The sequence below is a fragment of the Nyctereutes procyonoides genome, unplaced genomic scaffold (genome assembly GCF_905146905.1).
Source record: "Nyctereutes procyonoides isolate TBG_1078 unplaced genomic scaffold, NYPRO_anot_genome, whole genome shotgun sequence".
NCBI classification, from domain to species: Eukaryota; Metazoa; Chordata; class Mammalia; order Carnivora; family Canidae; genus Nyctereutes; species Nyctereutes procyonoides.
In genome coordinates this window covers 36,479,731-36,502,257 of record NW_026575043.1, presented here as the reverse complement: position 1 = coordinate 36,502,257, position 22,527 = coordinate 36,479,731, and the positions used below count along the sequence as shown (strand labels likewise).

The window sequence follows — 22,527 nt, the reverse complement described above, 5'->3', positions numbered from 1 at the left end:
GGCTTCATCAAATTCATTAAATTAAATTGATAAATTGGGCTTCATCAAATTCATTAAAGATTTCTGCTCTTAGACAATTTTTTTAAGATTCTTATTCATGAGAGACACAGAGAGAGGCAGAGACACAGACAGAGGGAGAAGCAGGCTCCTTGCAGGGAGCCCGATGTGGGACTCGATCCCGGAACCCTGGGACTACACCTTGAGCCAAAGGCAGACACTCAACCCCTGAGCACCCAGGTGTCCCAAAAGACAATTTTTAAAGGATTTTATCCATTTATTTGACAAAGCACAGGCAGTGGGGAGGAGTAGAGGGAGAAGGAGAAGCAGGCTCCTCGCTGAACTGGGAGCTTGATGTGGGGCCTGAGATCATGACTTGTACCAAAGTCAGATGCTTAACCAACTGAGCCACTCAGGAGCTCCTGGAAAAATTTCTTCTATAGTTTTGTTTGTCTTCTATAGTTAAACATACATTCAATATTTTTATTTTTTGGTGGGTAGCAAAGCAAGGTCTATTGAGCAATAGTAAAGTTTATTGAATGATGGAGTACAAAGCTCCCAAAGAAGGGACCCAAGCAGGTTGCCCTTAAAAGCTTTTATTTTTAAGTAATCGCTACACTCAACATGAGGTTTGAACTCACGACCCCAAGATCAAGAGTCACACACTCTAACAACTGAGCCAGCCAGGTGCCCCTAAACATACATTTGCTGTTAAACTCAGTAATTCATTTACCTAAAAGAAATGAAAACATTCTTCTACACAACAACTTGTACAGAAATGTTTATCCAGTTTTATTCATGATGGCCAAGATTCAGAAACAGCCCAGAATGTCCATCAACAGGTAAATGGTAAACAAATTACAATACATCCATGCAGTGGAATACTGCTCAGCAACACAAAGGAATATATACTAATACATGTGACAACATGCGGGAATCCCAAAAACTTTATTTGGAGCAAACACAGACACAAATGCATATATAAAGTATAGAATTATATCAAACTCTATAAAGAGCAAATGTGACCTATGGGGGCAGATGGCAGGTTAGTGGTTGCCTAGGGCTGCAGGTGGGGGCCTACTGATTGCAAAGGGGTACGAGGCAGCTTTTGGGGTGATGTGAATGTCCTACTTTGTGGTGGTGGTGGTGGTTTCATGGGCATATACATCTGCCAAAACTAATCAAATTACACACACACACACACACACACACACACACCTAGAGGTCAGGGGAGGGGAAAACCAGAGGGAGAGGGGGAGTGAGAATCCCAAGTAGGCTTCATGCCCAGTGTGGAGCCTGACATGGGGTTTGATCTCACCACCCTGAGATCATGACCTGAGACAAAATCAAGAGCAGGGCACTTAACCGACTGAGCCACCTGGGTGCCCAAAGAGTGTATTTTTAAGTAATCTCTACACTCAACACTGCTCTCAAACCCACAACACTGAGATCAAGAGTCTCATGCTATATCGACTGAGCCAGCCAGGTGCCCCCAGAAAATTTTTTTCTGACCACCCTCCTCAAACTAAGTGAGGCTCCCTAGTATGCACACACTTCATAATCTGTATTTTCTCCTACAGCATTTCCTAGAGTTTGTGATTATTTTTATTGGTTTCCTGTTAATTGCCTCTAGACAGGGCACCAGCAGGTCCTGATCCTGTCTCTCTGGCTCACCACAGATTGCTAAGCACCTGGCACCAAGCGTGCATGCAGTAGGTGCTTAATAAGCACTCATTAAACAAATGAATGCAAGAATTAGGGAATGCAGAGGGCCAGGACCCTCAGCAGGAAGCAAAGGAGAGAGCAACAGCTGGCTCTGGGCCCCCGCCGTACCTACAGAGCTACAGCTCTGTGGACAGGATGACTTCTGGGCCCGACCAGTCAGGGCCCTGGTTCTGCTTAAGGAAGCTGAGTCTGTCCAATTCCTCGGAGATCTCCAGGAAGCTCTTGCCTTTGGTCTCGGGGAGGAAGAAGGCAGTATAGATGGCCCCACAGACACAGACACCAAGGAAAGGCACATAGAAAAAGTGGGACAAGCCCTCCTGCAGGTGAAAAGAGAGACCCGAAGCCCTGGTGTGGCCCCATTCAGCCACCAGACAGAAGGCCTCATTGACAGGCGGTGATGAGGGATTTGTCCCTCTTGGTTCAGATGAGTCCTAACCCCACCAGCCTCAGTCTCCCTGGATAGAGACCTCCCACTGGGCCTCTCCTGCTGACAGAGATGAAACCTAAGGCCAGGGCCCCATGAGGGGTGGGGGCGGCGGGGCAGGCCTACCATGATGAACGGAAACCCCAGCCCGACCAGGAAGAGCAAGATCCACATGAGCGCTCCGCAGACCATATAGGCAGCTGGCCGGGACTTCTGGTCAAACAGCTCCGTGGCCAGGATCCCTGTCACTCCGGCTAGGAGGAGGAACAGGGACAGGGGGCTGCCAGCTGGGCCCGCCTGCCCAGCCTTTCCCCCACCTTGTCCTTGACATGGGAGTGGAGATCCCCCGCCCTCCTCCTCCCGCCATTCCCTCCCAGAAGCCTTGGTACAGGTAGGCGGGGTGGAGGGCATGCAGGTGACACAGCATTCACAGCCACCCACCATGCATGCAGACATTCATGCTCCTTCCACAAAGCTCAAAGCCCAGGGTTCCTTGGGCCCACTCACCGGGGCCAATGCCAAAGCTGAGGATGAAGGCAAAGATGCAGGACATGGCCAGGTAGGGCATCCAGGGGACGGAGCTCTGTAGTAAAGGGGCAGAGGGGATGGAGAGAGATGGACGTCAGGCCCTCCCAAGCCGCAACCCTCGTGTCCAGCCCCGCTACCTGCAGGCACAGGGCCACGGTGAAGATACTTCCCCAGCAGGTCATCAGGGAGTAGCCGGCTATCAGCAGCACGCGGCGGCCCACCCTCTCGATCAGCACACACTGCAAAGGAAAGGAGCCCTGGTGACGGCAGGGACTAGAGCCTGCTGCCCGTTAGAGGTGAGCAGTGGGAAGCTGGTGGTGGGTGGGAGGGGGCAGTTAGGAGCAGCTGATTGCTCCAGGAGATTAAGGCATTATTAATTAGGCCAGTCCTTTGGTCATCTGCAAATGGTGTGGGTTTTTTTTAAAGATTTTAGAGACACACAGAGAGGCAGAGACACAGGCAGAGGGAGAAGCAGGCTCCATGCAGGGAGCCCGCGGGACTCGATCCCAGGTCTCCAGGGTCAGCCCTGGGCAGAAGGCAGGCGCTCAACTGCTGGGACCCAGGCGTCCCTTCAAATGGTGTTTTAAGTGCACGGTCAACAGTTGGTGCTCAATAAATGTTGGCTAACTCGCCCCATTGGAGCACAGTGACCTGGAGCGGAAAAGCCTCAGGACCCCAGGCCCTGCCGCCCCCCGCAGGGCTGGTGGGGGTCAGCCCGGAGCGCGGCGACTCACCGACACGCAGGCCGCCAGCAGCTCGCAGCTCCCGGTGCCCACGACGGCGTACTGGACCTCCGCGTCGGGGACGCCGGCCCCCCGGAACACCGACGAGGCGACCGCGTACACCTGGGGAGGGCGGGCGGAGGAGAGGGCCGGGCTGCGGCTGCCTGCGCTCGCTCGGCTGCGGCCCGCGGCGGGGACGCGGGGCTCACCGAGTCGTTCCCGCACAGCTCCAAGGCGCCGCCCAGCACGGCCAGGCTGGTCACCTGCCTCCGCAGCCCGCGGTCCTGCAGCAGCTCCCACGGGCGCCGCGCTCGCTGGCCCCGGCAGGCGGCTCGCTCCTCGTCCAGCTCCGAGAGCTCCTGCACCACGTCGGCGGTGCCCCGCAGCCGCTGCAGGGCTGGGGGTGCGGGTAGGAGGGCGCTGGGCCTCACTCAGCCCCTCTGCGGCCCTCCACAGTGAGCCCCCACCCCAGCGCCCTTCACCCCCGCGCTGGGCACCCCTCCCCCCCATCGGAGGGGCATCGCCGTCATTTCAGGGCATCAGGGACCAGAAAAGGCTGTAGGAGCTCGGATACATCAGAAGGGACGCCACTGAGGCAGATGGCCATGACCCAGCAACGGCCCCAGTCCTCCCCAGTTCCCCTAGCCGGGCCCTCTGCTAGGGGATCTGTGCAGCTTCCTGCACCCAAAGGGCAAGGTATGGATCATGTGACTGGCTAGGATCTGTACGATGAGGCTGTAGGGAGGCTGTAGGGATGCAATTTTCAGCCCAAGCCTTAAGAGACCTTGCTCATTTATTTCTTCTTGCTCTTCTCCCATCACAAAAGGGTGATGGGTGGGGCTGGCCCACTGGTCCCAGGAATTGCAGAGATGGCCCGGCAGGGACCCTCCCAAATTAGCCAGTGCCCAGCCGATCTGCATGAGCCACCAAGAGCAACAAGGTCACCAGCCAGGCACAGGTCGACCTCAGCCAACCCCTGGGAACTCAAGAGTGATTGAGTTCAAAATCAAAAAAGCAATCAAAAAAGTGATTGCTTTTTTGTTTGCCACTGAGATATGATTATTAGGCAGCAACAGAAAACTGAGGAATTAATTAACAGGTACCAGGAGTGGGTGCTACCTACTGTACTAGGACCTGGAATCTACCCGACTGATTTGAAGACCAGGCAGGGAAGGTGAGGGGGCTGGAAAACTAGAAGCCTCGGTATGCAGGGCAGTAGTGGGGAAGAAAGAAAACAGACCTCATGAACTTCTGGACAAGAGGGAAGAGATCTTTGTGTGGTGAAAGCATGAATTCGTTGTTTTTAGCTGAGTATTCTAAGCTTACTATCAGGAAAAAAAAAAAGGTGCTCAAAAAGACCTTGAGAGGGAATAAGATTTTTTTTTTGAATAAGATTTAATTCAATTTAACTCATTCTGGAATTCACTAGATTGGTTTAATATAAAGCAAAAAGAAACAATAAACTTGTTTCTCCTCTGAACCCCTCCAATTAGCAAAAAGAGTTCCATATTAAGCTACAGCCTGAAAGCCAGGATCAAATCCAGAGCACTGCCAGGGTGCTATGGACTCAGGTAACAATGACATTAAGGGTTGGGATCCCTGGGTGGCTCAGCAGTTTAGCGTCTGCCCTCAGCCCAGGGCATGATCCTGGAGACCGAGGATCGAGTCCCTGCATGGAGCCTGCTTCTCCCTCTGCCTGTGTCTCTCCTTCTCTCCTTCTCTCTGTGTCTCTCATGAATAAATAAATAAAATCTTAAAAAAAAAAAAAAGGTGTGGCTTAGTGCAGTGCCTCATGAACCCTCATGGCTGGAAAAAGGGTCACTGGGGGGCTTTAGGGTGATGGACCCCTGCAGCCTGACATGCCCCCAATTTCAGTAATTCAGTCTCAGAGAGAATCAGGTTTGAAAAAGACTTGTGGGTGTGGCTTTTTGGCAAATCAAATTTGTAGAAAAATCACATTGTTTTTGAGAAAATTATATTGACAAAAGCTCTGCCAACCTGGATGAAAGACCAAGACAATTTGAAATGTAAAGATTTCTGTGCCCCAACTTTTTTTTTCTAAAGATTTTACTTATTTATTTGAGAGAGTATGAGCACAAACAGGAGGAGGGGCAGAGGAGAGAGAGGGAGAAGCGGACTCCCCACTGAGCAGGGGGATTGGTGCGGCTGGATCCCAGGCCCCCGAGATCATAACCAGAGCAGAAGGCAGATGCTTAACTGACCAAGCCACACAGGAACTCCGATGCCCCAGCTCTCTGTGGGCACACTTGCAATGCCCTCTTCAGAAGGTGTCAAGGAAGGATATCTCAGAGGGCAGAAGCCAGAACCTGGGGAAACCATGGCCTGGGGAGCCCCTCCCAGGGGGCAGAGCCAGGACTTGATCAAGGAATATTCCCGGCCCCTAGAGCAGGGAAATCTGACAGCATTTTTCCAGGAGCACTTCAGCGTTAAGGACTGGTGACTGCTTTCTGTTCCCACAACCCCTCCTTTTTTAAAATGAGGGTTAGTTCAGGTTACCCTGTCCTACTTCCACCATCTTGTGTTGAGTTCAGAGGGGCAGGAGATCTGTGTTTTTAGCTCCTAGATCTTTGGATCAAGAGGAGGCACATAGAGACTTGATGTGATCTTAAGATCCTGGACTGCAAGACTGATGCCATGATTGGATAAGACTGTGGGGCCCCAGTGACATTGAACTTGTTTTGCACAGGCAAGGGGTATCAATAATAGCTGTGGCGTGATGGTAAGCTGAGAAGGTGCATGAGCGGGCCCTGGTCCTCACCCTTTTCTAGATCAACACCCCTTGCCATGTGAGAGGATATGCCATTCGTTTTCCCTTCCCTTGACTTTGGGTTCAGCAATATGGCCAGTGGGATGTTCATGGGCACAGGGGACCACAGATTTGCAAAGTGCTTGTGCAATTGGATCCGCTTTCTTGTGCCAAAAGAACATCCCTGGGCCAGCCCATTGGTTCCAAGAGCGAGAGGAGAGGCAAGTGCTGCAGAACTTAATTGCTCCAGCCCAGACCAGCCTGAACTGGCTGACTGGCTGATTCCCAGACTTATGAGCCATCCCAGCTGAGATCAGCAGTCATGAAGCGAGCCCAGCAAGTAAATGAGTAGAAGCCATAAAGGATTATTGGTTTAAGCCTGAGATTTTGATGTTCTTGGACATCATTATCTGGCCATTGCTAATAAATCAGCCTATCAGCACCCAGGTGGCATTGGGCCCATGAAGCCTTACTCGGTGTTTCATCTTGCATATGTGGTAGAGGGGAGGGCTCTTTCCTGGCACCATCCTGCAGTTCCTGGAGGTCAGGGACTGACCCACGGCCATCCCACTGCCTTGGCACTTAGGACAGCCCCTTGGTAAAGAGTTGCTTTTTAAAAAATTTTTTAAAGATTTTATTTATTAGAGAGAGAGCACGGCCAGGGGGAGGGGTAGAGGGAGGGAGGGAGGGAGGGAGGGAGGGAAGGAGGGAGAGAAGCAGACTCCTTGCTGAGCACAGAGCCCAATGCAGGGTGATCCCAGGACCCTCAGATCATGACCTGAGCCAAAGTCAGACACTTAACTAGCTGAGCCACCCAGGCACCCCGGTAAAGAGTTTTGAAGAGATGGATGGATGGCACAAAAGTGAGGGACAGCTTTTCCCTGATAAATGAAACCCAAGAAATGGAGGTTCACATGCTCTGGAGGGATGTACCCCTAGGTCAAGGGTGGTCTGGGGACCCAAGGTCAGGGACTTACCTGCCAGGCAGGCCTCAGTGTCCCCACAGTCAATGAGGAGGTAGCGTGGGCTCTCAGGGAGCAGAGGGAGGGAGGCAAGTTGGAGCACTCCAGGCACCAGACAGCTGGCCAGCAGCAGGGGCCAGGCCCATGGGTCACCCAGGACCTCCCTGGGGAGGCAGAAGAGAGGCCAGACCAGGTGCTTCCTTGTCAGAGCCCTCCCCACTTGCCCTCAAATCCCCTCACTCCTCCCCCCCCCACACCTGTCCCCTGCCTGTTTGCCCTCCTGAGGGTAGAAAACCTGTATTGCTCTCTGGTTCGCCTTTCCCTTTCCTTTCCTTTCTTTCTTTTCTCTCTTCCTTTCTTTCTTTCTTTCTTTCTTTCTTTCTTTCTTTCTTTCTTTCTTTCTTTCTTTCTTTCTTTCTTTCTTCTTTCTTTTCCTTCCTTCCTTCCTTCCTTCCTTCCTTCCTTCCTTCCTTCCTTCCTTCCTTCTTTTTTAAAAAGATTTTATTTCTTTATTTGACAGAGAGGGCACAAGCAGGGGGAGCAGCAGTCAGAGGGAGAGGGAGAAGCAGGCTTCCTGCAGAGCAGGGAACCCCATGCAGGGCTCCATCCCAGGACCCTGGGATCATGACCTGAGCCAAGGCAAACACTTAACCATCTGAGCCACCCAGGCGCCCTGATATCTGCTTCTTTCTAACCAGTTCTGGGTCTGGACACCTCTCACCCCAGATAGGGCCCCAAGATAAGGTAGGGCCATGGCCCCACCTTATCCATAGCAACTCCTCTTCCTAGGGCTCCAGGCTCTGCATTCTCCTTTCTTTTCTGGGATAACCAGGATATGATCCCCTTTAAAAGCCCAAGCCTTCATCCTCTCTCTTGTTAAGATCTGTTCTTTGCTCCCTGATCTAGAGAGGAGGGAAAATGGTGATTCACACTGAAGGGTGATTGACTAATACCTGTTTTGTGTTTTGCGTATTAGCCAGATGGGTGTTGACAGGATTTCAACACAAAGATTTCTTAATTCCAAGGAGCAATGCCTTAGTACACTTAATGGATAGAGGAGAAATTTAGGCAAAGGGCTTTTTCTGGCATCCCTCAAACCACTCAGGGCACATGGAGAAAGGATACTTACCTGAGTCCAACCACCTGACCCATCACGATCCCCAGGGCGGTGAAGATGGCTGGGGTCATGGCCACGGCTCCTCGGAGCTCCTTGGGGGCACTTTCCCCCAGGTACATGGGCTGGACACTCATGCTCACGCCTAGATGTGCGCACAGCCACTAAGTTTGAGAATACCTTTTAGATATCTAATATACACATAGATACCTGGCTGTATAAACAGTAGCAAGTCAAGAGGGGATTTGTGGATGGCTGTCTGTAAAAGCCCAGGTAGATGTGCTTAAAGCTCTGCTTACTCACATGACAAGCCCCAGAAACTAAGGTGCCCCCAATGGGCTACTCTGCATCCATAGGGAAGATCTGAGAACTCATCCCTTTTTTTTTTAAGATTTTATTTATTCATGAGAGACACACACAGAGAGAGAGGCAGAGACACAGGCAAAGGGAGAAGCAGGCTCCATGCAAGGAGCCCGATGTGGGACTCAATCCCAGGACTCCAGGATCACGCCCTGGGCTGAAGGTGGCGCTAAACCACTGAGCCACCCAGACATCCCTCATGTTTCTATTTTTTTAAATTTTTTTCATGCTTCTATATCCACTTTAAGTGTCTAGTTATATGAGCCTTTTGAGATAAACCATAATTAATCATTTTGCAAGGGCGGCCCGGGGGGCTCAGCGGTTTAGTGCCGCCTTCAGCCCAGGGCCTGATCCTAGAGATGGGGATCGAGTCCCATGTTAGGTTCCCTGCATGGAGCCTGCTTCTCCTTCTGCCTGTGTCTCTGCCTCTCTCTCTCTCTCCTGAATAAACAAATAAAATCTTTTTTTTTAAATTTTTATTTATTTTATGATAGTCACACACACACACACACACAGAGAGAGAGAGAGAGAGAGAGAGAGAGAGAGAGAGAGGAAAGAGGAGGCAGAGAGACATAGGCAGAGGGAGAAGCAGGCTCCATGCACCGGGAGCCCGACGTGGGACTCGATCCGGAGTCAAAGGCAGGCGCCAAACCGCTGCGCCACCCAGGGATCCCAACAAATAAAATCTTTAAAAAAATGTATAAAAAATCATTTTACAAAAGAAGAGGTAGGCCTGAACGAAAAACATGAAGAAAGAGAAGGCATTAATGCATAAAAGAAATAAAGAGAAAAAACGAATGAATAGAGTACCTAAATGAGCAGGAATAGAGAGGCAGGATGAGCTGCGTCCCCCCATACCTGCACTGACTCCTATGAGCAGCCTGCCCAGGATGACCATCTCAAAGGAGCCTGCTCTGCGGCTGAAGCCAAACAGGGTTGCTGCGGCCACCACAAAGATGTTATTCACCAGGAGGGACTTCTTCCTAGGGGGAAGTGGAATGCAGGCCAGAGAGGCTCCGGTTCAGTCGGGGGGGACTTTCCCGGGGGACCCCTCTTTGCAGCTCCAGCCAGCCCCGATCAGACCTGCGTGGGTGTATGTGAGAGCTGTGTCAAGGAGTCTAAGCTACAAATGGAAATGACCACCAGCCATTGTGTCTGGGACCCACGTCCTCCTCCCAACATACCCCACGTTCCTCTCCTTTCTGACTGCACCACAGCTTGAAATGACAAAATTTGTATTTCATGGCTTCACCTTTTCAGATTAAGCCTTCCTTTCCTCCCATTCCTTTGTAAAACGAGGGGCCTGCCATCTGATTTCTCAGACTCAATAAAACCCTAGAGAAGAAGACCAGGGACCTTCAGAGTAAAGGGAGGGAAGCATTGAAAGCCCAGTAAAGTCCACTCACATTTTCCTCCAGGGATTATAGATCATTTCTTAGAACTTCCAGGATGGCTGGGGAGCCCAGGCCTAGTTCAGTGGGACAGACTGCAGCCTGGGGAGTGGGAACTGGAGATGTCAGCTGCTCCACCGGGACGACGCCCCGGCTCTGGGACTCCTGACCCTGAACAGGGACATGCTGTACTGACAGGGAGGATCCTAGAGGCCAGTATTCTACCCAAAGTCAACAGCACATCGGTGAGAGAATATGAGCTAAAGCACAGCTCTCTTGTGTCTAGAGAATGGAGGATGGCACAGATTATAGCAAACTTGGTCCAGTGGTAACGCCAGTTGAAAACCATATATGGTTTCCTCGGTGCTACAAATTAATAAAGCACTTCACTTGTGGGGTATTTATTTGGAAAGTGCGTTTTGCTCCACTTCAGAACACAGACAACCCCAGAAATGCTCCGCTTTCACCCAGCAGTAATGCACCTTTACTGACCTGCCTGAGGATAGAGCAGCTTTCCAGCTCTGGACCACAATCCCCTTCCATGGGGAGCTACACAACCCACAGCACGTTCTCTGGCCCACTTCTTTGATGACCTTATACTGAAAGGTCGGGGGAGAATGGGCACCAGAATAGTACACTAGAGGTCTTGTAAGGCACAAGCATGACAAAGAGTGGAAACTTGAAAATGAGGGGGCCACCACATGTGTGAAGTCCCTGAGGTCCAAAGGAGTAACATACACCATCATATTTCCTCCAAAGTACATGAGAAATCGCTGCCCTCCCTCTAAGAAGGATGGGCAACTCTCAGAGGGCATCTTCCCTTTTTGGAGAGAGTGTGTACAGCACTGGGCATCATGCACATAAACCAGGTGATTTGAAAACCTGGCAGCTCCAAGTGGAGATAAGCAAGAATAGTACTCTCTAGTGGCTCCAAACTTAGTGCAAAGAGCTCTGCTATTGGCCCCTTTAGACCTAGGGGAGCTATGGTGCTCCAAGTGGCTGTGACAGTTGTCTAAAAGGAGAATCACAATGCAAACCTAGAGCTTTGGAGCAAAGCCACTCTACTTCACTGAATTACCATCCTCTTAATTAGAAATAACCCTAACCAGGGCACCTGGGTGGTTCAGCAGTTGAGCATCTGCCTTCGGCTCAGGGCATGATCCCGGGGTCCTGGCACTGGGTCCTGCATTGAGCTCCTTGCAGGGAGCCTGCTTCTCCCTCTGCCTATGTCTCTGCCTCTCTCTATGTGTCTCTCATGAATAAATCAATAAAATGAATGAATGAATGAATGAAAGAAAAAGAAGGAAGAAAGAGAGAGAGAGAAAGAGAGGAAAGAAAGAAAGAAAGAAAGAAAGAAGAAAGAAAGAAAGAAGAAGAAAGAAAGAAAGAAAGAAAGAAAGAAAGAAAGAAAGAAAGAAAGAAAGAAAGAAAGACGGACAAACCCTAACCTTGTCAGTAGTCCCTATACCAGACTGTAGGACCCTTTGTGGCCATGTATCCATCATGCACTGTGAGCCATATGACACTCCTATGCTGAGATTGAGTGTGTCTGGTAGCACTCAGTCACTCTTTCAATGGTGCCCGTGTGGCTCCCAAAGGTTCTTTCTCGTGAGCAAGCTGCTCATGTCAGCATGCCTACTTGACCACTCTACCACCCTTCTCCCAAGGCACACCAGGGCCTCTTTCTTGTCTTTGGTTTAAAACAAAACAAAATAGGCACCTGGGTAGCTCAGTGGTTGAGCATCTGCCTTCGGCCCAGGGTGTGATCCCGAGGTCCCGGGATCAAGTCCCGCATTGGGCTCCCTGCACGGAACCTGCTTCTCCCTCTGCCTGTGTCTCTGCCTCTCTCTGTGTGTCTCTCATGAATAAATGAATAAAATCTTTAAAAAATAAATAAATAAAACAAAATAAAACTTGACCTTGGTTTGCAGATGGCTGTGTGCATCTAATAAAATGTAATCAAAATAAAATATAATTTCAAATAAAGCATACATGGTTTCTGTTTACCTATAGTTATTTAAATATGAATATAACAAAATATCTCAATCAAAAAAATTTTAAAGACAGAAAGCGCACAGGAATCAATGATCGGGAGTTTCCTATCTTCAAACTAACTAACCACCTCACCACCCTACACACCTAACCCTGATTCCTGGAAATGGCAACACATCAGGGTTTGTTTGTTTTTAAAGATTTTATTTATTCATGAGAGAGAGAAAGAGAGAGAGAGGCAGAGACACAGGTAGAGGGAGCAGCAGGCTCCATGCAAGGAGCCTGATGTGGGACTTGATCTCGGGACTCCAGGATCACGCCCTGGGCCAAAGGCAGACGCTCAACCGCTGAGCCACCCAGGCATCCCCACATCAGGGTTTCAATCTGCCTCTGGGTGGGAGAAAAACTCCACTGGGTCCCTGCGCTTGGGGTGGGACAGTAAGTTGTCACAACTGGAGCATATGTGCTGAATTTGAATTCTCATTCCTCCCCTTCATGCTCCTGTCAGTACTGTCATGTAGGGACATTGTACCAGGTATCATTAGATATTTGGGGACAGTTATCAGGTAATAGCAAATTCCTTCTTTCTTGCAAGAAGAGCCTAAATTTGTTTAGGAATGTGCCCCTACCCCTTAAGGTTTAGGTATGAACCCAATAATACAGTTTTTTAAAGATTTTATTTATTTGAGAGAGAGAGCATGAGCAACGAGGGGCAGAAGGAGAGAGAAAAGCAGGCTCCCCACTGAGCAGGGAGCCCTATATGGGGCTTGATCCTAGGACCCCGGGATCATGACCCAAGTTGAAGGCAGACGCTCAACCATCTGAGCCACCCAGGCGCCCCTGAACCCAATAATCTAACCCAGACTTGGTGATCCTGTTCTCTATTCTAGTGACCTGGTGCTGGGCAATGAGACATGGCACCTTTTTTGAAAAGTCTGTTGTTGTTCTTTCTGTTATAAGGCATTGACCAGGAAATCTCCCTTCTGCTAGATAATGTTGCCTCTGAGTGAGGCACTGTTCTAACTTTCCAGCTGTAAGCCTGAGGACGAAGACGACACACCTTCCAAGGAGCAGATCCAGGGCACCGAGGTAAACCTGCAGGCACCCATCCACACACTTCTTGTATGAGATAAAGGACCACCTATTGTTTTAGCCAACTAAGTCCTGGTTTCTGTTACTTGCAGTTGAAGGCATCCTAAGAGATAGACCTGTTAAATACACAAACAACATGGTGCCTGTGCAATTTGCATCGAAGGAAAAGGAATTACACCAGTGAGAGAGGGGCTGGTGCCATGGAACTCACTACTGCATTGTGAGTCCCTCCATCCAGAAGCAGATGACCTCCAAGTATAATAACCTGCTGAAGATCCCACATCATCATGTCCACCAAGCCCACTCAAGAATGAAGATTTGATGGGCAAAGAGCCTCAACCAGTGGAAGGACTGGCCCAAGACAAGAATGAAAAACTGGAGGATGAAGTCACAAGCAAAGCCTGGGGCTGGTTCCAAAACCACAGAGCAGAACTCCATTTGCACTACCAGACTCCCTGCGTCATGTGCTTCAAAGTAAATTCACCCACTAGTTTTCTATTCCTTGTTAAGTGTTTTCCCTCCTCCTTCTTCTTTCCTCCACCTATGGGATGTCCTGATGGCAGCTAAATTTACCATTAAGTGTGTCGATTGCAGAACATTGAGAAGTAACTGCAGGGTTGGTGGAATGGACATCATGTGGAAGTCCTGCACTCAGAAAGAGTATGTCCATTATACTGGCCCTGTGGCACGACAAGATGATGCTTTGAGTGGTCTCACTCAGAGAGGTGAACACATATGTTGGTGTATCTGGTGGGATGGTTGAGGAATGCTAGGAGGGGCGCGTATAGAGCTGAATACACAGGAGAAACATGTCTACATATGCAGGGTGGCTAGCAAAGGGGTGGACTGTGGTAGCCATTTGCTCTTTCTGCCTGGCACTGCTTCTCAGCCACAGCTTCACAGGTATAAATGTGTGACCCACAGTGGGTCAAAAACAATCTGTCTTCCTGAATTCTGAATCTTGAATGAAGACATTGGAGATAGAATGTAGTTGGAGCCAATGTACTCTAAAGGCATCCTCCCCGGGATTATGGTCCAAAGCTCTGGCTATTGAGATCTTCAGCACCACCTTGGATCCTGTCCTTCTTAAGAACTGGCTTCTGAGTATTTCCTTTCATTCTATGAGCTGCTCCAGGATCTTTCCAGTTATTACAATTTTTTAATTTTTTTTTATTTATTTATGATAGGCACACAGTGAGAGAGAGAGAGAGAGAGAGAGAGGCAGAGACATAGGCTGAGGGAGAAGCAGGCTCCATGCACCGGGAGCCTGACATGGGATTCGATCCCGGGTCTCCAGGATCACGCCCTGGCCCAAAGGCAGGCGCTAAACCGCTGCGCCACCCAGGGATCCCTATTACAATTTTTTATCAAGTCAGCCCAAGGCTGTCTTTCTCTAAGTAGGCTTTTAATTTTTTATTATATTTTTAAAATTTTAAAAGAAATTAAGATTTTATTATTTTTTTAAAAGATTTTATTTATTTATTCATAGAGACAGAGACAGAGAAAGAGAGGGGCAGAGACACAGGCAGAGGGAGAAGCAGGCTCCATGCAGGGAGTCCGACGCGGGACTCAATCCTGGGTCTCCAGGATCATGCCCTGGGCTGCAGGCGGCGCTAAAGTGCTGCACCACCGGGGCTGCCCAAGATTTTATTTTTTTTAAAGATTTTATTTATTTATTTGTGTGAGAGAGAGAGTGCTCACAGGCAGGGGGGAGGGGCAGAGGGAGAAACAGATTCCCTGCTGAGCAAGGAGCCTGATGTGGGACTCAATCCCAGGACCCTGGGATAATGACATGAGAAGATGTCAGATACTTAACCTACTGAGCCACCCAGGCACCCTTATTTTTATTTTTAAAGTAGGTTCCACATCCAGTGTGGAGCCCAATGTGGGGCTTGAACTCACGACCCTGAGGTCAAGATCTGAGCTGAGACACCAGTCAGATGCTTATGAGCCCCCCAGAGCCCTTCAAGTATACTTTTATTTTTATTTATTTTTTCCAAGTAGACTTTTAAAAAAATTTGTTATTTAAGGAGCAACTGGGTGGCTCACACATCTGCCTTTGGCTCAGGTCATGATACTTGGGTCCTGGGATTGAGCCCCACATTGGGCTCCCTGCTCAGCAGGGAGTCTGCTTCTCCCTCTCCCGCTGCCCCTCCTCACTGCTTGTGTGCTCCCTCCATCTCAAATAAATAAATAAAATCTTTAAAAACATTTTTTATTTAAGTAGGCTCCCTGCCCAATGTGGGGCTTGAACTCACAATCCTTAGATCAAGAGTCCCGTGCTCCACTGACTCAGCCAGCCAGACACCCTTGTTTATTATTTACTTAGTATGAGCCTGTCTCTCTGGTTTGCACCCCAAGAACTGTATCAGTTGGGGATCCCTGGGTGGCTCAGCGGTTCAGCTTCTGCCTTCAGCCCAGGGCATGATCCTGGAGTCCCAGGATCAAGTTCCGCATCGGGCTCCCTGCATGGAGCCTGCTTCTCCCTCTGCCTGTGTCTCTGCCTCTTTCTGTGTGTCTGTCATGAATAAATAAATAAAATCTTAAAAAAAAAAAAAAAAAACCTATCAGTTGGATCCAGAGTGGAGGAATGAGACCTGAAGAGGAGACACTAGTGGACGGTGCAATAGCACTTGCTGGCAGACATGGAACCAGATATCAGGAGTTCTCCCTCCCTCAGAGCACAAGGCCCTTCCCTCTATCAAATCTGCTTAGAAATGTGACGGTTGTGGTGAAGCCGCAGGTAGGGTAGGAGGAGAGCAGGCCTGGGCCTCTACCTGCAGGGCCTCCTCCTTCCCCCACCTTCCTCAGCCTACAGACTGGGGGACCTCTCATCAAGGGGTCTCGGGGGCATACACAAGAAAGCACTTACCTTCCCAGCATGACGGCCAGGGGCCCAGCAAGCAGTGCTCCGAAGAGGCCCCCCAGGGGGTACAGAGACACAATGAGGGACCACACCAACAGAACTAGGTGGCGGGGCAGCGGCTGGCCGGTACGCACCCTCCAGGTCTCATTGATGAACTCCTGAATGTGCTGTGGACAGAGATGCCAGTCAGCACCCCCGGAACAGGGGCCGGGGGGGCCGGCTCCACAGGGTAGGCCTTCTCCCCCACGGGGCTCTGTCTCCCCCAAAGTCACCCGGGCACCTGCTCTGTGAGAGCACTGGACAAGTCCCCTTCACTCACAGTGTCGCCTGGAGCCTAGTTCTGGACAACCTCTGATTGCCCTTCAGCGTCCACCATCACCCCCCTGTGCCCCCACTTGTGGCCCAAGAATCCACCGCACATCACTGGGCTCCTTGCAGACTGGCTTTCTGTCAGGCTTGGCCACGGTGAGCACCAGCAGGACATCAGAGAGAGGCAGGAGGGGAGTTTGTTTCTGGGTCAGGGTGACCTCAGGCTGGCTGTGACACTCCACCAAAGGTCACTGCTCCTCTCAAGGGGTCCTCCATCACATGGCTCTTTCCTTCCATGTGTCCCTTCGGGGGAAGGGGCAGTAATGACTCTGGTATCACTGAGCTCTCCCAGGTCTCCCCACTCAATTTTTAAACTGTCCCTTGTGGTATCTAAACCTATATGACTTTTTTTTTTTAAGATTGTATTTACCTATTCATGAGAGACACAGGGAGAGAGAGAGGCAGAGACACAGGCAGAGGGAGAAGCAGGCTCCGTGCAGGGAGCCCGATGTGGGGACTCGATCCTGGGACTCCAGGACCACATCCTGGGCTGAAGGCAGGTGCCAAACCACTGAGCCACCCAGGGATCCCCTAAACCTACATGACTTATCTGGAATGTGCCACTTGTTTCCCTGGGATTCCAACTTTGAAGGCCCTTAGAAGTACTCTGTTAGATACACATTACTCTGTTTATTGTTTAACCTGGGAATTAGGCCCAGGGAGGTGAAAGGACTCACTCACAGCCTCAGCCACAGGGCAGGGCTGTAGCGGGTGGTTAGGACACCCCAGGCCCCCACCCCCAGCGTGACAACATAGGTAGGAATGACTGCACTTGGGGAACGCCGGGACACACTTGCCTTGCTTAGAGACCAGTCTTGTGTCTGGTCTCAGGTTTCCCAACAGGATGTGAAGAGGGCAGTGCATTTAGGGGTAGGCCAGCTCTCCCCTGTTCAGGCCAGTTCAGTAGTGGCTGTCAGCCTGGTCCCTGCCAAACCCCTCTGGGGGAAACTGTCCAGGGGAGCTGGGACCAGGGCCAGCCTCCCCTGCCCTTGGCCAGAAATCCATTTGGGGAATTCGGAGGAGCCTCGGAGGCCAAGACAGTCTCATTTGGGGGGGCTGGCGATGGCCCACGGGGAGGCAAGGCCCCAGAGTGCCCTGCTGCAGGTGGGTCCCTCTCCGGCTTGTAAATCTGCCAGGAAGTGGGCACTCACATGTTTGCTGAATGAGCAAATAGATAAACTAAGTGCAGCCAGCTCAGGCCTCCCTTTGTAAACCCTGATTTCATCCTTTCTTTAAGGCACTGGGTTGCTATCACTGTTTCTGTCCAGAATGTGGTCTCATCCTTGGCTTCTGCTAACGGCTACCATCCCTTCCTTTGAGGACTTCTCTCCAACCCATTACAGCCTCCTGTCCCCAGAAAGGTGGTCAGTCACCTGACTCAGACTGGCCAGTGGGAGTGCTCCACCTTTTGATCCCACACCTGGCCTAGATATGATCCAAATCAGTCAATCAGTGTCTTCCTAGACCTTTCAGTCGGAGCCACTGGGGAGGACTCCTGTTTTGGGGGTTTCCAGCTAGCAGGAAATCAGTCTGGTGACAGCCGCTCTCTTGTCCCCGGGTAGAGGGTGAAGGACAGGACAGGCAGGGAGAGGAGAGCGCCCGTTCTGTCCTAGGACCTGGTTCCTGGAGCTCTTTCCCCAAAACCCACCACGTGCAGCTCCACCGCCTTCCCAGGAACAGGACACTTGCTCTTGTGATTTAAGGTAGAGGCCAGCTTCTATCACTGGGCTGAAAGAATCACCCTTTCCACAGGCACCAATGAACATAGACAGGGGCCAGGTCCGTGCCAGGCACCCAGGACACAAAGGTGACTCAGACACTGAGAGCAAACCAGCAGGAAGATGGGATGGGCCCCACACAGACAACATGCGAGTGGTGACAGCCCACACAAAAGGATAGGGAGGGAGGGGTGACTTCTAGCCCGAGGTGGAGGTGGAGCGGGGGAGGGTGAGTGGGTGCTGCTGAAGGAAGGCTTCAGGAAGGTGACGGTGTTTGGGCGGTCCTTGAGGGGCTCCTGCAGGTGCAGCAGAGGGGGCTTCCCCCAGCAAAAGAGGCTTAGAGAGAGGGCTGTGTGCATTTGGGGACCTGCATTTAACCTGCTTTGGTAGTGGGGTTCAAGGAATGAAGGTGAGAGATCTAAGGAGGCCTTGAACTTCAAGTGGAGGAGTCTGTCCTTATTCCTATAGGCACTGGGGAGCCACAGAAATGTTTCTGGGCAGGGGAGTGGCTGGCTCAAACTGGTGAGGCTGAAGACAGGGAGGCCAGTGAGGAGGCTAAGCCAGGGATTCAGGCAGGAGAGACAGGGCCTGAACTGAGTCATGGCAGAGACATGGGCAGAATTGGCTAGCTAGAGGTGGTTAGGAAGGGCTCAGTGTTTGGGGGCAGGGAGGGTGCAGATTCAAGGCTGGCCTCCAGTCACTGGGGAGGCAGAAGAGTTATCTACTAACATCAGGGACCCAGGAGGACATGCGGGTTCAAGGGAGGATGCAGAGCTAGGTTTGAACCTGAATCTGCAGGACCCGTGGGACATCTCGGTGGAGGTGGACACACGGGAGAAAGCACCACGGAGAGGATGCTGGCCTGAAGCCCCACAGTGGGCAGCTGTTAGCCCTTGCCCCACACCTACTGGGATGGTGGTGATGGTGGGCACAGAGCATACATACCAAAGTTGGGGCATTGATGATGGAGAGGTTGTAGCCAAATTGAAAAGTCCCACCAATGCCAGCCGCACAGATGGTCAGGAGCAGGACCCTGCCCTGCATCTGAGGAGAGAGGGGAGGATACAGAGTGACCTTGACCAGCCTCCGCCCCCCTCCCAAGGCTGGAACCTACCAATCACAGCATTATAATCTATTTGAACCAGGCAGTGATGTTTCCACTTTGCAGATGAGGCAGCTGATGCAGAGGAAGAGACTGCACATGGCCAGCAGGTAGCAGAAGAACCCCAGCCTCCTGGTCTGAGTCCAGGATCCTGCTCCCCCCGCCACCCTCTCCCCCATCAGTATTTTCCTGAAGTAGACAACAGTTCTCTGACCCTTGGTGCCAGGCTGACCCTGGGCATGCCTGCTGTGGTTCAGGAGCACAGTGCTCAGAGCTGGGGCCCCAGCAGAGTGAAGCTCTGATCCTAGCAGGACAGGACCTCCCAAGCCCCAGTGGCTTGCCCCAGTAAAACATTCTCCAACAGAGTGGCTGCGCCTCCTTCCCTCACTAAGTTCCTCAATAACGCTAACAGAACCTCACCAGGTTCCTCAATAAGGCTAACAGAAGGGCCACATGGACCTCTATGCATGGGGACTTGTGGGGCACATGAAGCAGCAGAGTGGCCACAGCTGGTGGCCACACTTGAGTCTCAATGCCAGCTCTGCCCTTACTGGACCTGGAGATGATCGTGCCTATCTCCAGGTAGGGTAGGGAGGCAGCCAAGGTACATGTGTGCCATACACACTTGGTATAATAGACAACAGTTTTCATCCTGGGGTGGAAGGATCTTTTTTTATATATATAAATTTATTTTTTATTGGTGTTCAATTTGCCAACATATAGAATAACATCCAGTGCTCATCCCGTCAAGTGCCCACCTTAGTGCCTGTCACCCAGTCACTCCCACCACCCACCCACCTCCCCTTCCACCACCCCTAGTTCGTTTCCCAGAGTTAGGAGTCTTTCATGTTCTGTCTCCCTTTCTGATATTTCTGGGGGGCAGGATCTTGCCATAGGTCTGGAGACCGGTCCATCAGAGGACATGCCTACAGTTCCCATAAGGCCTAAGGAACTTCCTTTCAAGCTGGAAGCTATAGGATGAAGCCAGGTGAGGACCCAGGACTCTGGTCTCACTGGTGTTACATTAAACCTCCATGTGGGGGGTGCCTGGGTAGCTAACAGTTGGTTAAGGGTCTGCCTTCCGCTCAGGTCATGATCCCAAAGTCCTGAAATCAAGCCCCACATCAGGCTCTCTGCTCAACAGGGAGCCTGCATTTCCTTCTCCTCCTTGATCGCTGTCTCTCTCTCTCTCTCTCTCATAAATAAATAAATAAATAAATAAATTAATTAATTAATTAAAAAAAATCTCTCCATGTGGGCTGCATAGAAGTGAGCCTTCTACTAAGATAGATCTGCAGGAAGCAGCAAAGACCTAGAGCCTGGGGCGTCTGGCTGGCTCAGTTGGAAGAGCCTGTGACTCTTGATCTCAGGGTTTGGGTTTGAGTCCCATGCTGAGTATAGAGATTATTAAAAATAATAATAATAAACTTAAAAAAAAGACACAGAGCTTGATGACAATTGAGCCCGTGGGGCAGGAGATGCTGGCAGGTCTCCAAACTAGCAGGAATTTTTAAAAAGATTAATTAATTAATTAAGAGAGAATGAGCAGGAGGGGTGGAGAGAGAGGGAGAGAGAATCTGAAGCAGATGCGTGCTGAATGAGCCTGACACGGGGTTCAATCTCACAACCTTGATATCAGGACTTGAGCAGAAACCAAGGGTTGGAAGGTTAACTCGACTGTACCACCCAGGTGCCCCAGGAAATTATTTAATTCACTGGGCTCATGCATGGGGATTGCCTAGTCCTGTGTCTGATCGGGAAGAACATTCCCACATTAGCTATGATGGTGATTATCAATTCAGTGAACAAATACTTCTTGCCTCCCTACTGGGAACAGTAAACCAACTGTTTTGGGTGCTGCGGATATATCCAGTGGGACAGGAAACAAATCTCTGACCTCACAGAGCTTTCCTTCCAGCAGGGGAAGGCAGGGCAGGCAATAACAAAATGAATACATAGTATGTCAGCTGGTGTGATGAAGACAGAAAGCAGGGAGGGGTGAGAGGGGGTGTTTGAGAGGGTGGTCGGGGAAGGCGACATCTGCAGGAGGACTTGAAGGACAGGGGGACAGGTGCCATGCAGGTGGGCGTTTGAAGGAAACCAGTGCAGGCTGGCAGAGGAGTGGGAGGACCAGGGGCCTGGGGGCGGGGGAAGGACACCCAGAGATGGGTGGTGGTGGTGTGGACGTTCGCCTCCGGCTGCCCCCACTGCTCTGTGAAGCGGGACATCGGAACAGGGTTTAGAGGGAGCACGGAGGAGGACATGAAGGTAGGAGAGTGAGGCGAGGCAGGAGGGGGCGCGGCGACCTGGACGGTGGTGCCCAAGGGCTGCTGCCTCCCGGGCGTGTCGGACCCGCCCCGCCGGAGGGCCCCGGGACAGCGCAGGGGCTGCAGCCTGGGATGCGCCGGGCCGCGGCTCCTGCAGACGCGTGACCCCATGCAACGTTGCCCTGGCCCGGGCCGTCCCCGCGCGCCACCTGCTTCCGCTCGTCTGAGCGCAGCACCGAACGGCAGCGCGCGGGCCACAGCAGCCGGGTTTGTGCTCCGCCCGCTCCGTCAAGCCTCCGGAGGGCCTGCGCCCGTGCGTTCGCGCCGGTCTGCCATCCCTCGTCTGGCACGCCTGGGCCGGGCGCGTTTCGGAATTCAGACCTTTCCCCATCGCAGGAGGGTACCGAGCACGTACGCATTTCTCCAGCATTCGCCGCAACACCGGGTTTGCCGCACAGAACCGCCGCCGCCGTGGCCGCTCGGGGGAAAGCGCATGCGCGCCGAGAGGAGCGCGGTGCCGTGGTTTCTGCGGGATCCCGGGAGCGGACCGGGAGGCGCATGCGCAGTGGGCGTTGTAGCTGCGCTCTCCGGGGGGGAGGGGCGGGCAGGAACGGGCGCGCAAGCGCGGTGGGTGTCGAGGCGGCCGGGGGAGCGGAAGGCGCGTCCCCAGCGCACCCGAGACAAAGCGCAGGCGCCCGGGGCGGTGTAGGGGCGAGCGGTGCCTTGAGCTGTCACCCGGGGCTGAGGCCCGAGGGGCGGCTCCCGCTCATCCTCCATCCCTCCCTTTCCGTAGCTTTGAGGCTGAAGAGCCACGCCCGGCGTGGTCGGCCGAGCCTGGGCCCATCTGTGCAAAGCGGAAGGGAACCACGCCAACCCCCGCAGGCGCCCCCCCAGGTCGCAGAGGGCTGCAAGCTCGCCCGAAGCCCGGTCCCGGCCCTTGGTCCGCTCTCCCGCCCCGGAGTGAAGCTCTGCGGGCCCCTGCCTCGGCCCCCCGCACCGCCTCCCCGGCCCCTCCCTCCCACTTCCCTCTACCCCCATCGGGCCCCACCCTCGCCCCGGCCTGGTGGAGGGGCAGAATCGCGAGGGACCTAAGGCCAGACCCACCAGTCTCTGGAGCGTTGGCATCCGTCA

General features: G+C 52.0%; 1 protein-coding gene across 2 annotated transcripts; it reads right to left on the bottom strand.

The window, feature by feature from the left end:
• Positions 1-765: 765 nt before the first annotated feature.
• Positions 766-22,521, bottom strand: SLC2A11 (solute carrier family 2 member 11). Of its 2 annotated transcripts, none has more exons than XM_055323034.1 (12): positions 22,501-22,521; positions 18,973-19,071; positions 15,947-16,107; positions 9,458-9,582; positions 8,255-8,384; positions 7,141-7,289; positions 3,606-3,793; positions 3,409-3,519; positions 2,812-2,913; positions 2,654-2,729; positions 2,273-2,400; positions 766-2,039 (listed from the first exon to the last, which is right to left on the bottom strand). In XM_055323034.1, the coding sequence occupies exons 1-12, from the start codon at positions 22,519-22,521 to the stop codon at positions 1,839-1,841; spliced, it is 1,491 nt and encodes a 496-aa protein (XP_055179009.1). In that variant the 3' UTR covers positions 766-1,838. The 2 variants fall into 2 exon arrangements, with proteins under 2 accessions (XP_055179009.1, XP_055179008.1); XM_055323033.1 differs by lacking the exon at positions 22,501-22,521 and adding an exon at positions 21,812-21,919.
• Positions 22,522-22,527: the final 6 nt, after the last annotated feature.

What these genes read in the sequence shown, in the direction of transcription:
- SLC2A11 (XM_055323034.1), bottom strand. Translation starts at nt 22,521, where the DNA reads ATGCCAACGCTCCAGAGACTG. An exon ending in GGTCAGGTGGTTGGACTCAG is followed by an intron (nt 7,290 to 8,254) that starts GTAAGTATCCTT and finishes CTGCCTCCCCAG; the next exon opens with GGAGGTCCTGGGTGACCCAT. An exon ending in CCGTGGCCCTGTGCCTGCAG is followed by an intron (nt 2,730 to 2,811) that starts GTAGCGGGGCTG and finishes CCTTTACTACAG; the next exon opens with AGCTCCGTCCCCTGGATGCC.